Source organism: Python bivittatus, unplaced genomic scaffold (assembly GCF_059951505.1).
Source record: "Python bivittatus isolate LINGU-HERP-01145 unplaced genomic scaffold, Pbiv_v1 ctg000020_np1212, whole genome shotgun sequence".
NCBI lineage: Eukaryota > Metazoa > Chordata > Lepidosauria > Squamata > Pythonidae > Python > Python bivittatus.
In genome coordinates, this window is record NW_028277030.1 from 27,550,194 (window position 1) to 27,565,056 (window position 14,863).

Consider the following 14,863-nt stretch of genomic DNA (forward strand, 5'->3'; position numbering starts at 1 on the left):
GGGTCTGCTTCATAGTTCTTTGATAAAATAAGATCATGTTCTAGTTGTGCTGTTATGTTCAACTTGAAGCCTGATATCTTTATTTCTTATGTTAGGTACTTGAAATGAGAAATGCAGAAAGTCAAGCTGTCCATGAAGATTCCCGAACAGGAAATGAGCATGCCAATACAATTCCTCATAATGAACTTACTCGACATCCTACACTGAACAATGAATTACCTCATACAGAACTTACTGGTCTTCCAGGTCAAGCTCCTTATACTCTCAATTTCAGCTTTGAAGAGCTGAACAATATTGGCCTAGAGGAAGCCCCTCCACGTCATAGCAATCTAAGTTGGCAGGTAATTTCACTTCAGATTAGATTTAATTTAGTCAATGGTTTCTGTTTTAATCATAACTATTATGATTACAAGCCATATTCAAGGGTAAAACTGTTTAAAATCAAATTGTTGCACATGTGTTACACATCAGTAATATCTATGAAAAGTAAAAGTTACAAACTACATTTATTTCTAGTTCAGGTTCTGTAAGTACATTTCTAGTTACGCAGTTATATGCTCCATTCCAGTTTCATGCACACAAGAGCTATATACAGACATGTGTTTTTCTGGACATGTTTACCTCTTTCAGTCTATTTAATTTAATTGAATATGGAAACTCTGGAAGGGTACAGAAATGCAATGTATTAAGAAAGGCTGTGGGTTTTAACAGAAAATTGATACATTTTCCCCTTTTATTCTAAGTATTGTTTAAATTAGGAACTTAACTTAAAATGAGAAATGTAAAACTTCCAGCTGTTCATGAAACCATTTATATGATAGATGAATTTGCTGTCTTGATTCCTCACAGGATCCTGCCCAATATTCACTGGTTAATAACTGTCATGTCTAGAACAGTCCCAACACATGCTAGTTATTGACATAGTGCTCCTTTCTGAAACATCAAACATTTTTTATTCATAACTTGTTTCTCAGGTTTAATTTTATTCATTTGTACCTATTTAAATGTGTTATGGATATAAACCCAGAAAATCTTTTAACATATCTTCTTTGTCTTTAAACAGTCGCAAGCCCGTCGGACTCCAAGTCTTTCAAGCCTCAATTCTCAAGATTCTAGTATTGAAATTTCAAAGCTTACTGATAAGGTACAGGCAGAATATAGAGATGCATATAGAGAATATATTGCTCAAATGTCACAGTTAGAAGGAGGTGCAAGTTCTAGTACAGTGAGTGGTAGATCTTCACCACATAGTTCAGCAGCATTTTATATGGGCCAGAGCACATCAACAGGTTCTCTTCATTCCAGCATGGAACAAGATAAGGGAAAGGATGCTGAACAGAAACAAGATGATGTAAGGAAGTCCTTCTTGATTAAGCGGAATGATGTTGTAGATTACAGTACTTCAGTATCTACTAATGATGCGTCTCCATTGGATCCCATTACTGAAGAAGATGAAAAATCAGATCAGTCTGGATCCAAGCTTCTTTCTGGAAAGAAATCTTCAGAAAGAACTAACATTTTCCAAGCTGCAGACCTAAAGTTGAAAGGAGTAGCTCTGCGTTATCAGAAACTTCCAAGTGATGAAGATGAGTCTGGAACTGAAGAATCTGATAATACACCTCTCCTCAAGGAAGGTAAAGACCGGAAAATAGAAGGAAAAGTAGAAAAGCAATCCAAATCTCCAGATCATGGTTCTGAGCCCATTAGAACCTTGTTTAAAGCAAAGGAGTATTTGACAGATGCTCTTCTAGACAAAAAGGATTCCTCTGATTCTGGAGTAAGATCCAATGAAAGCTCTCCAAATCACTCTCTCCATAATGATGGAGATGACTCACAGCTTGAAAAAGCAAATCTCATTGAGCTGGAAGATGATGGCCACAGTGGGAAAAGGGGAATTCCACACAGCTTGAGTGGCCTTCAAGATCCAACAATCGCACGTATGTCAATTTGTTCAGAAGATAAGAAAAGTCCTTCAGACAGCAGTTTAATAGCAAGCAGTCCAGAAGAGAATTGGCCATCATGTCAAAAAGTCTACAATTTAAACCGAACGCCTAGCACAGTCACCCTGAATAATAATAGTGCACCAACCAGTAGAGCCAATCAGAATTTTGAGGAGATTGACGGTATCAGAGAGCCTTCTCAAATGATTCTGTGTCCTGGATCAAGTTCTAACTCAGTTACAGTTCAGAATGATAATATTAAAGGTGTGACCCATAAGCGCAGTCAGCGTTCAAGTTATACAAGGCTTTCAAAAGATTCTTCTGAGCTTCTTACTGTTACTGGTTCTGATGCTGCAGGCTTTGGAGAAGAGAGAGAGAGTATTCTTTAAAAGTAATCCAAGTTAAAACATTGTCTACCTACCTGATTTATTTATTTTTATATTTTTTACATAGCCTCCTTTTATTAGTTCCTCATCGGACATATACATTTTTTTACCATTCCAGTCTACAGCTTGTTTCCGTGTCCTCTGCTCATATTGCTGTTTTCATAAAAAAAATTAAGGCTGTAATCCAGTCAAAATATCATGGTTTTCAATAGCAGAAATACATAGTGTATTGAAAATTAGTTGAATAACCAGCAAAAATGAGCACCCATTTATCAGGTAAAGATGGTGTTTAATTTTTCTAGGGCAAATAAAAATGTTTTGGTCTGCATGTTGAAAAGTGATGCTGAGACAAAAATGAGTATCAGACCTGTGTAAGAATCAATGCACCAATTTGATTAACATTTTTAATTATCAAATAAAACAAATGGCTAGAGAACTACAAACTTGATACCTATGAATTTATACTTTCCACTTCCGTATGTGACACTTTAAAGTATTGATGTTTTACTCTCTGAAACAGAAATATTAAAACGCAACTTTTTTTTTTTTTTGCTGTTTTTAACTGATTTTGTCTTTGGGAATGCCATATTTGTGATTGTAAATTTGAAAAAGGAATACTGCATGTTTGAAATGATCATTGTGCTTGAGATTTAAGAATAAATCACCTGCTTTTTTTTTTTGTTTATCATAGACTACAATACAACAATAGTACTAAAGTAATTGCAAAGAGTAAGTGTGATTGTGGTGTTCCATGACGTTATTGCAAGGGAGTGCTTTGGTGTAATCTTTTGAAAGTATTTCTCATTTTAAAAATAGTGGCCTTTGATTAATACGTTTTACCTAATTGTGGAGAGCAAACAGAATTGGAGGCTTTCGTGGCCTTAGTAGTAAGCAAAAATGTAATGTTTGCCTTTATGTAGCAATGTAGCATGTAATTATGTCCATTCTGTTTTTAGTATTGTGACTAAAATATCAGTAATTTGTACTGCAAATTTGTATGCACGATTTTAAGTATGATTTGTGAATTGCATATATTCCACTACTATAGAGAGAATAATAAAGTAACAGGCATGCTACTCTTGTGTTGGATGTTTTATTTAATTTTAATGAATATCTCTTCAGTTGTTTGGTAGAATTAAAAAGCTGAGTTATTAAAAAAGGGGATTATGGGAGAGTTAATTTTATTCTGAATCCAGCACATCCTTATCGTCATATCATATCCCTGTGTCTCCATTAAATCTGTTTGGTGGAGAGCTGTTAGGTGCTCTGTAAAGAGTATGAATTCACCATCTTATGCATCTCTGAGCTAAAATCATCATCTCTGCTGTGTGTATACTTTTTAGTAAGAGCTGAATAATTTATTCTTATTTATCATTTTCTTAACTGCTTCAAGCTTAAAGAATCTTAGCTTGTTGCTTGGAATGTTGATGAGAGATCTGTACATGCAGTATGGGTTTTCCCAGAGGATGGAATCCAGCTATTTTCTGTTTGGGAGTAGATGGGAAATAGCTGAAAATACAATGGACCCCATCCAGTTTGCTGAAGGAAGCCTTCTGTAAGTGATAGGGAACTAGATGGATTCTATCTAGAGCTTTTCCTTTTTTAAAGAGAGCAACAAGTGCTGTGTAGCTCTGTGTACATGCCAGAACTCTTAAAGCCCTGGATTAGGTAGACTACATTGAATCAAGACTCACGGATGTTAGTGAAACTTGTTTCCATGTAAAGCCCCAAATTCCAGCAAAACTTAACCATGTCTGAAGCCTTTTCATTTCAGTACATAGTTTGTATTGGGTATTTAATTCTATAATATGGGAGGTGTTTTTAATGCCAAATATAAAAGTTGCTGTTGTGTGTTCAGTATAATTTTAAAAGAACTGGGTATATTTTTATTGAAAGTCTTTATTGGTATTTACAGGCAGAACACTTACAAAAATAGAGAGGGGAAGGATATCCCCATAATGAGAATGGGGGAAATTGTAGAAGATAATGGCTGAAGAGATACCAAAAGCACAAGAGAAAAGAAACCAGGTCTGACATAACTCACAATGGATATTTAACATTTCTTTTTCTCCCCTTCTCCCCCCACCCAATGTACTAAATGATGATAAATATCATACATAAAATATTCTGGGAAGGCTGTTACATTTCCTAGTGATGGAACTCTTTCATAATACCATGAGAATCATGGAGGCCTGCACTGCTAGAAGATAAAGTTGTTCTGTGAAAGTTCCAGAAGGGATTTTTTTTTTATATTATAATTCTCAGAAGCAAGGCTTATTGATTTCAGTATTGGATTACATCCTTAAACTCATCCTTTGTCATACTCCATGTTAAGTTTTGAAACTAAGATAGAGGAAGAAACAGTTAAAAAAAATCTGAGCTAATTCCAAATTGTTTCTTAAAGGTTTTAGATACTAGCTAAGAATCTGAAGCAATTATCTATTTCTATGGGAAGTTGGAACACTTCTGATATGAGCAGAACTCATTTCATGCTTGGGAAAAGAATATGAAATTTTGCACATCCCTGATTCATAATATAGAATGCTACAATTACAAATTTGTATTTTGAAACTTGACTGTGTAATTTTTGTATAATAAAGCAGAGGGATTAAATTTTGAATGATGTAAGTTTTTCGGATTTTTAATGCTAAGTATTAGGGATGTCCAAAACATAAGGTGATCCTGACATAGTGTTCCAGAACAGTTTTTTGCACATTTCTGCTACGTATTACTTTGATAGGTTAAGTCCATATATTAGGTTCTAAGAAATGGACTTCCATCCATAGCAGTATTTGGATTCAAAATCTTAGCTAGCAGTTTGGGGAACAGTGAGATGTTGACAAACACTCTCATAACACCTTTGATTTTCTGCTTCCAAAAAAAGGTGTAGTGAGCCTTGAGTCCATGTGCTTCCCTCTCCTCTTTAGATCATCAGGTGACAAGACTAGAAAAACTACTTCCTCTTAAGCAACTGCAATTCCCTGTTATGTCTTGTAAGCTATTTGTTTTAGTTGATACTGGTTTGTTCCCTTATGAGAATTCAAAATTAACCAGCTTTTCCCCAAATCAAACATAGCAGAACTGTAGTAAGGGGAAGCAAATGCTTTTATTTCCCTTTTCTACCATACAATTGATGGGGGCTGCATAAGCAAATTGCTTATAATTTGCAAACATTGATTTCAGAAGACATAGAGCAGTGACCTACACTGAACAAAGGTCAACTTTTTGAATGATGAGTGCCTCCAATCACTTTTGTGTTATGCTTGTATCACTGCTGAAACCTTTTATTTATATCCCATCAAGTTGGTGTTGATTCTTAGCAACCACATAGATAGATCTCCAGGATGAGCTGAGACAGTCCACATATTTTATAGCTAGAACAAGATTAGCTTGTCAAAGCATATGTATGAAGCTTCTTGAAGCCATCTGCATTTTCCCTGATTGTTCAAGACTAAAGCTCAGTATATAGTCAAAGAAATATATGAAATTACTCTGTGACTCCAATATGTTAATCCTAAACTTTCTTGGAATATTAAGAGGACTAAGTGGCATATTTGCCAGTAAGGCAGGAGCTCTGTTAGACAGCAGTTTTAGGCTTCTGTTAAACCTCTCCAGTTTTGAATACTATCAGTTGCTTTCCCTTCTGTCTCTATCAGGAAACATGGCCTCAGGATTCTCCTCTTTGGTGCAGCTACTCATGGTGAAGAAGAACAAAAGTTCTTTTGGCACTAGTGCTCCTTTCTGCTTTCAGCTATACATACATTCATGGATGGCATGATTTATTCTTCTGCTTCCATGAGACCCTCCCCCAATTTGGCTTCTGCTGAGAAGTCTGAAATAGAGAGGCAATAGATATTTCCATTTTTACCAGCTTTGAAGGCACCCATCTGCCCAAGTTGAGCACAGAATGATAGAAAATGGTTTTCTTCTACACAGCAGCTGTGACCAGTCCCCTCCTATTCATCTGAAGAGAAAATTCAGGTTGAATAATCTAGTTTTCCCCCCCATCCAATTCATGGGCATCTGTTGTGACTATGTAGAGAGACAGGCCAACAGCCAAATGTATGGACTTGATGATAGTTGTTGGTGGCAATTCAAGTTTTCTTTTTTTATTGCTTACCTCTTTAACAGGATTAGACTTTTATTATGTTGTATACACACCACCACCCCATTACCAGAATAGACTAGAGTTTCTAGAAACTGCTTTGATAGTAGACTTTCAGGGACATAAACTTAAGCTTACATCTAGCCTCAGTAAATATTTCAAAGCCACAACCATTCTAAGACCTGAAGACCAAGAAGTTTATTAAACTAATGTTACTTACATGTTTATAAGATCGTGTTCTGTTCCTCTTAGTGTCAAGAAATTCACTTAATGAAAATGTTCTTAAACTACATGGATATGCACAGAGGTTCTGTTGCTTTAGATCTGAAGCTGATTCAGAAGAAGAGTTGCTACTCAGACTCAGTTTTTCCAGATTTCATATTTCTGCCTTAGTCAAAGAGACCCTGGATGCTGAGGGTGGTGCTGCTGAGGATATAAGTGTCCTGAGGTAAATTTCTACCCTAACCCCACCAATATGCCTGTGCTTACTCAAGATAAAATAAAAGACTTTTCACTTGCTTAAATTGCTTTGTTATCTGTAATTAAAAAGAACAGCCTCAAAAGTGGAAGTGGAAGTGGAACAAAGAAAAGACTCAGAACCAGAAGGTAAGTGATGGCAAAGAGGACAGATGTTTGTTTGTTTTTTTCTTCCTATTCCTGTTTTTGGGAATGGTGAATGGATGATTGCATTTCTGCACGCAAAATTCTGCAATATCTTACAGCTTTATAAGTAGACATAATTTAAACAACGTACAGTATTAGGAAGATCCCTATGAGCAGTACTCTGGAATCTTTTTTAAAAAAAACTACTCTTCCATTTCCTAACATTGGTATTGTTAATGTTGAATGCTGTGATGCACCCTTTCAGGTGCACCATTTGACTGCAGCTCATAAAAACCCTTCAAGAGTCCTAGCCTAGTGTATCTCGGGAAGCATGGCCTTCTTTAGGAATGCCTTCTTTCTCCCACAAGTCTCCTCCCCACTGAGATCTAGAGAATGAAATAGTGCTATATAAACTACAGTGTACATATATGAAATGGTCAAATATATTAATGGTATTGGTTTTAAGAGTCAGTAAACATGAATAAATCTAACAAGGGAGTAGAGCATTTATTTATTATGTTAGATTCAGAAGTTTTAACATGCATGGTGTGGCACACCAAAACAGAGGTTAGGTATTGATGGGATAAATTCACATATGCAAGCCAAATTACAAATTTTGCATGAACAAATGTAATGACTGACAGTTTTAGAACAAAAGAAATACATAGCACTGGGCTAAATAGTAGAAACAGATGAGACAGATGGGGTTTTTTTCCTGCCTGCATTTTCTAACTCCAGTTGAAAGGAGCAGTAAAAGCAGTAAGAGTAGCTTTTGAAGTTACATTTTCTTTCAAGACTGGTGAGTGATAGGTGTCCCCGTTCTGTGTTTTCATTTAGAGTGTTTAAGGTGGCTAATAATACTAAAACAGCATCAGCTGTAAATTGAGATCAATCAGAATAAGAAAGCAGATAAACATAAAACCACTTAAGAAAGTCTGATCAGGCCCTCAGAGCTTACTGGAACACAGAAATCTTCACTCAGAAGCAGAAAGCAAATATAAATTAATAATAGAGAAAACTGGCATTGGGGCTGATGTTAGTGGACATAGAGTTGGCTTAAATTAAAAGTTCTTAAATTTCTTCAACGATACTACACTGAATTGAATAAGATCATTTCTAAACTCAGAATTTTGAATCCCTGTTTATTAAAAATCTAGATAACCATACTGAAAATGTCTTTACCAACTAATTCTAGCAATGCTTCTGGGGAAAAAATGAGCAACAAAGGCGTGTAGAGTTAACTATTATTTTTAAGATAACGATTTTAGAAGTCAAGTTTTCAGTTGGAAGATAGCCTTCTGAAATCTTGTGAGATGTAGTAGTTACCATCCCATCCCATTCCTCACTACCATGTCCATTCACTGCAGTCTGTGGACAGTTGGTTCTCAGATCACTCCTTATGGAACCATATCCTGTATTTATTTATTGACTTGATTTATATTTCTGTCCTAGTGGCTAATGAAGGCTGCTAACATTTAAAAATATAAGTAATGAAGCAGAAAAAAAAATGCTAAAATCACCAATTAAAGATTTGGAGAAAGAGATGCATCTATTTTTTAAACTCTGAGAGAGGGTCCAAATGCAGGTTCCAAGTGAAACAGCCCAGGAGAAATTACAGAGTTATTTCCTGCAGTAAAGCTCAGTTTTAGCCAAGTTACAAGATGGACTTGTAGCTCTGTACAGGCTTTGATATGAATTTGTTTTGTTTTCAGATAATACAACAGATTACAGATCTATGGCTTTGAAATCCTTTAAGTGAAAGTTTAAAGAAGTTGTAAAATGATAATTTGTACATTGTAGTATTTTAAATTTGTATATTTAATACATATAGATATTAGAATCTATGGATTGATTGCTGTGGTATTTTCTATTTGTCAGAGATTGAAGACTATACATTTTCAACCTTTGGAAGATCAAATTCAATTGCAGCATCATTCTAGAATAAAAAGACCCCCAAAGTAATGTGTGAATCCACTGAGATAAAATTCTAAGGATGATTTTGATATATACAGGTTTCAATATATAACTTCAGTTACTTAGATCTAGTTCATGATAGATTATGTTGGAAGTATGATGAGTCTGTGTGGCCCACAGGACAAAATATGTCTCTTAATGGAAACTGTCCAGGATCATCTTAGCTAATTGGTGTTAAATGACAATGAGTATGGGACAGGCATCATGTTTGTGTATTATAATATGTTTTCTTCTTGTTTCTCTTGTGTTCATTTTTCTTTTTGTATTTCCTTTTCCCCTTCCCTCTTTTTCTGTTAATTAAACAAACAAAAGATTAATGAACGACTGCAACTCAATCCAGACAAAATATATGCAAGTGAAAAAAAAAATCCAAGAAGGGCATTATTACTTATAATTTTATACAAAAAATTAGGGATTCAGAAGGTCAAATACTGCAGGAAACTTGAGGTTTATTAAAGCTATTATTCGAGTCTACATCCTCATAACACTATCTTCTTTTCGGATAAGCAGTATTAGAGCGATGCTATTCACCATGCCTGTCCATTATTTCTCTGTCTTTCCTTTCATTAAGTCCATATAGCGCTTCACATGTTGCCTTTTGTATCTTTAATTTCTCACCCGTCTTTCTGAGGATTTCACCATCACTAATCCAACCATTGTTTTCTTAGTCTTGCTCTTGGTCTTTTTCTTCTATCCAAAGCTCAAGTAAAATCTTTTCCCACAGAAGTGAAATACAAATCCAATGAGCTACTAGTGTGGCTAAATAGGAATATCACACCAATGTGAAATTATAATACTTTACATTTATGCATTACATGGTACTTCATTAGGTTGTGTGTAATTTAATTATATATAAAAATAGTGTTTTCTTTAAAGAAAGCTTTCCTGAGCAAGAAAACTTTGAAAAACTGAAGTATATGTTTGGAGCAAAATTAATGCAAGAAGGTAAAACAAATGAAGAAATTCCAAGGAGTGAAATGGAAGTGTCAGGTAGATATAAGTAGAGCTAAAGGAATCAATTATACATTAATAGGATATCAAAAAACCAGTTAAGATGAATCCTATGGGTATTTGTTTTAGGTGATTTAAAATTAGCACTTTTAAAACATTAAAATGTGCACTACACCCTTAGTATTTAAGATACCTTAGTATAAAGGTATCAATGGTAACACCAGTTCTAACAGATCCAGGAAATTGTGGATTTCTTGGCCATGATTTTTATTTAATAAAATGTTTATATTTCTCTTCTATTGTTTGCAGTAATCAAGGTGATGTACCCAATAATACTAAATCAGATGCCACATCACTTCAAGCAAATGCCACAGCTAATGAACTGATAGTGATATTAATCATTCTCACACCCTGAACTAACACAAAGGCTTGATTGTCTTGCATATTTATTATTAGGATTATTAATCCAGATCCTGCCAAGTGGTTTACACATATCATAAACCTTAATACAATTCCATCAATGTTAAATTTTCTTTATTTATAGGGATTATAGATATTCCAACTCTGAACAGCAGACAACTCCCCAATTTGTAACTCGGATTAAAAATATATGATCAATTAAAAACAACCAGTAGACACATTCTTATGGAATCAGGAGTTGTGTCAAAAACATTAACAGTAATAAAAAGAAACCTCTCCAACCAAGAGGTAATTACAACAGTACAGCCTCCCTGGCTTGATGGAGCAGCAAGTTGTTTACCAACTTCCTTAAAAGACAGAAGGAAGTGTCCAATGCCACAATGGGTAGTGTGCTATAAAGAAAAAGGAACAAGCAATCTTTTTCTTCAGGACTAGTGTGCTTGAAACTGTTGGTAAGATGGGGAACAGATCTTCCCACATTCTTCCCTCTGTCTTCTGGGAATGTCCCAGGATAGTGATATTATGACCCTCAATTCTCTACTTTATTCTGTGTATCCACCAATCTTTCCAAGCAGAATTGTACAAGGGCAGGTGGAGAGGAGAAGAGAGAGTAATCATCTGTATGGCTGCTGGTATTATAAAATTAAATCATTTAGTGAACAAAGCTGGGTTCTGCAAAGGGAACTTTTATTCTCCTGAACAATTTTTTATAAACAGTCAAGAAGTAATATAAATGGATTAATATGATTTAATAGCTTCATATTTGAGCTCTCTACAAGCATTCATAAAACCAACATGTAGAGGACAAGACGCATGGGTGCTGGGCTCCTGCATACTCTATTGATGGAAAAATTCTCTAGTTTGGATGCAACGGCATTCTACTCCACAGCTTTTTGCTTTCCATGGGATCAGAAACCCTGTACTGCATATTTGATTTTAACAAGGTCCTTCACACGGAGCTCCTTCATAAATGTAGCTGTCCCAGGATATTTACTGACAGGAGCAATGTCAGTAACTAGTTAAAGAACAGAAAGCTTGAGCAATAGATAGACAGTATTTACAATGGAGGGACTAAGCAGGATTTATATTGAGTGGGGTTAGTATAGATAAAAACCAGGTTTGTAAGTGACCTCATTGAAATCAGACTGAAGAGGGGAGATCTCCCAAAATGGTGAATCAGCAAGAAAATAGTGAAAGCTTTAATGCAATTTTCTACAATGAGTTGTTTTTAAAAAAAAAAAAAAAAATGGTTCTCTTTATTTAGAGTTGAATTGGTCTGATTGTCTAGGGATGTTGGGACCATTACAAAAATGTATATTTGGTGAAAGTGGCAGTGATAATGCAGACTAACGATTAAAAACTGTTAGGATAGGTATGTAACTTTATATTTTACATAACACAGAGTTATATTATGGAGTTTATGCAGGTTGCAATGATGGCTGCTATTATAGATTGATTTTGAGAAAAGTTGTTAGATAACCTTATGGAGAGAGGTCTGGTTTCTCTAGCCATTACTTGCTTAAATTGGTGTTCTCCCAGGGCTTTACAGGCTGGGAAATTCTGGGGGTTGTAGCCTCAACACATCTGGAGGGTTTCAAGTTTGGGAAACCAAAGGGTACAATCAAAAGCTGTACCCTAAATTTCAGGGATGGGCAACTTTTCTATGTGTATCTCTTTGCCTCTGTGTACAGAGTGCATTTCTTATACTTTGCTGGCCAAGAGCTACAGTCAGCAAAACAACATACAATAATCACGTTTCTGGAAATGGGTTAGATGTTTTCTTCTCAGTGTTCTGAGGATGTAAATTCCATCTTTTCATGGAGAAGCACACTGTCAAATTCGAATGCATGCCAAAGGGTTCAGTGTTAAGAGTGATAGGTTGCTCTCCATGCTATACATAAATGTTGAACCTACTCTCCAAACACGAGTCCTTATGTAGTCAAAATGCCACCATCTATTTTCAAGTGGAAGATGCAGGAAGGGAGGTTTCCAGAAATAACCCCCAAATAAAAATATTAACAAAATTAGGAACACTCCAGAACAGGCCAGTGAAAACTGTTTGGCTCCCAGTTTTTCACACTTGGACAGTGCTAAAATATCATGGAAGTTGACATGGCTGGCTAGAACCGCATGAGAGTTAAATAGGGGAGGGCTGTTCTTTTAATGCAACGTTCATAGGGTTCCTGAAGCCAACTGTAGCTGGAAAAGAACGTTGGATTTTCTACTCCTACTGATATCCTTTTTGGTTTTATACAGCACACATGTTCCAGGCACTGTCCAGTAATTCAGAATAACTCAACCCCTGTCATAAAAGTCATCTTAATAAGCATGATGAAGAAGAAGAAAATAAGCAAATTCAGGTGCCAAATAAAAATGTGCAGATTTATAGTTCTATTATTCCACTGGAACGATTGCTTATGGACTTTGGAGAGTAAGAGTCAAATGTCATTGTGGCATCTTTCCCAGATATCCAGCTAGGTAGAAACCCATAAGTCAAGCCTGTTCATATAGTGGATAAATAGTAAACACGTTTAGTGAAGAATTTAAATTAGAACTGTTCCTTTTATCAGTGCACCTTGTCTGGGACAAGGCAACAAATGTTCTGTATTCCTACATATTCTAGTTCTGAGGATTTTTATTCCATAATTCTATTTAAAGGCAGGAATACCCTTTTTTCAATTTGGAAATGGTGTATATTTGTGAATGTATTTGAAAATATATTTGGAAACCAAATTAGAGAATCCCAAAGTGGCATTTTGATTTTTTCAATCAATGAATCAAAATTTATTTATGCTCCCAGACCAAACACAATTAGTTTTACAGTATTGGTGTCATTTTAATGATTAACTTTCTATTTTCAAATTTACCACATTTCAAGATTGAACCATTTAGTTTAAAATGCAAACTTATACTCTTATTTTTAATGAATAGTTTTTAAAATGGTAAATGTCTTCTATGCATAGGCCAGAAGGTGGCACTCACCCTCCACAGATGTTAATGATGGAATCCCAAGAGGTTGGCATGAATGGAATGTAGCTCAGAAACAGGAATATTAAATAATTGCATATATTTTCTCATAGATACACATCAAAGATAAGGCTTTTATTTCCTCAGTTATGTGTGTAGGAATCATCCTAATCACAAAACGTTTTTGTGTTATCCCCTCTGAAGGACATTGGCAAATTCTTAACTATAATTTTATAATTGGCTAGTTCCATCCATTTTTGTTGCAGTTTGTAACTTAGAATTGACATGCAAACATACAGGAACAATTTATGAGGCTGGGTTATAGTGTACTGTATGAATATTGCCTTATAATAATGTTCTTTTCAGCTAACCTTAGCTGACACCCGAACTATGAACCATATTATTCAAATCTGTCTTGACTTCTACTTTGTATTCACTGTTGAATCTATAAAATTTAAGTGGCACTAATACTTGGCTCCCTTAGAATCCAGAGAATAAAATTATCGGCATACTGTTCTTTCAAAACTTTTGGGCTTTCACAATTGCTTAATAAAACTTTTAATAAATTCTTACTGCATACTTTTTTGTTCAGATCAGGGATGAAGTTGTTAGGTAGAGTGTTTTTCACTCTAACTAAATGCTTTCAAGTTAGAAAACAATTTGCTTAATTTAGTGGATAATACAAAAAGCCTGGTGAGGATAGCATCCTGTTTTCTTCATGCTGTTGTTGCCATACAACTGGCATTTCAACTCACAATACCTCCAACTGTAGAAATTATATATAAATACCTTGACTTTCAATAGTGGCCCAGCCTTAAGTCTTCTTGAATTTAATTCCCTTTATAAGTTAACTTACTAGCAATCACCATATCTTGTAAAAACTGTCTTCCTAATTTAAAAAGTAATACAGATTAATATACTAAGTATAGGTCTGCATTAACGGTTTCAAAAATACTGTTCTGGTTAATAGTATGAACTTTTAAAATAGTTCCCATGGTTGTTTTAACCCTACTACATAAGCTTTCTAGAGTTGCTTTAGTAATGAAGGTAGCATACAAATAGATACATAAAAATATTTGATGTTTTCTATCAAGGCAGTTAAAACACATTTGATAAGAAAGCAGACCTACATGTTTCCATACTTCCTGTATGTTCCTTTTTAAGTGCAAATACGTTACTGTATACAGTTGTTAAGAGTGGCTTGCGTTAATAAACTCACAGATCAGATATTCTAAAAATCTTGAAAAAGAAATAGAATGTAAGACAGTTCCATGAAGTTACTATCATCTAAATTCTGGTTGTGATGTTATTGATCCTTATCTCCCCTTCCCCATCCACCCCCATAAACAAATGCTTGTAAATATGACAGCATGTACATTGCTTTTATCGCTTCATAAAATATTAGATTTGGTTGCACCATATATTTTAAGTATGAGAATCTTGAATATTGCAAATATGCAGTAAAACTAGAGATGCTGATATGTTTAAACCATGATATAATATCTGCAAGAATGCAA

At 35.0% G+C, this 14,863-nt stretch overlaps 1 protein-coding gene across 4 annotated transcripts in view; it reads left to right on the forward strand.

Annotated features, from left to right (window-relative positions):
- KIDINS220 (kinase D interacting substrate 220) overlaps nucleotides 1-3,032 on the forward strand; it is a 75,457-nt gene extending 72,425 nt beyond the window's left edge. For all 4 annotated transcript variants that reach the window (XM_088136470.1, XM_088136459.1, XM_088136462.1 and 1 more), the window contains 2 exons: nucleotides 96-341; nucleotides 1,064-3,032. In XM_088136470.1, coding sequence (XP_087992596.1) covers nucleotides 96-341; nucleotides 1,064-2,329 — 1,512 coding nt within the window. In that variant the 3' untranslated portion in view covers nucleotides 2,330-3,032. The remainder of the gene's footprint in view (nucleotides 1-95; nucleotides 342-1,063) is intronic.
- The last annotated feature ends 11,831 nt before the right edge of the window (nucleotides 3,033-14,863 follow it).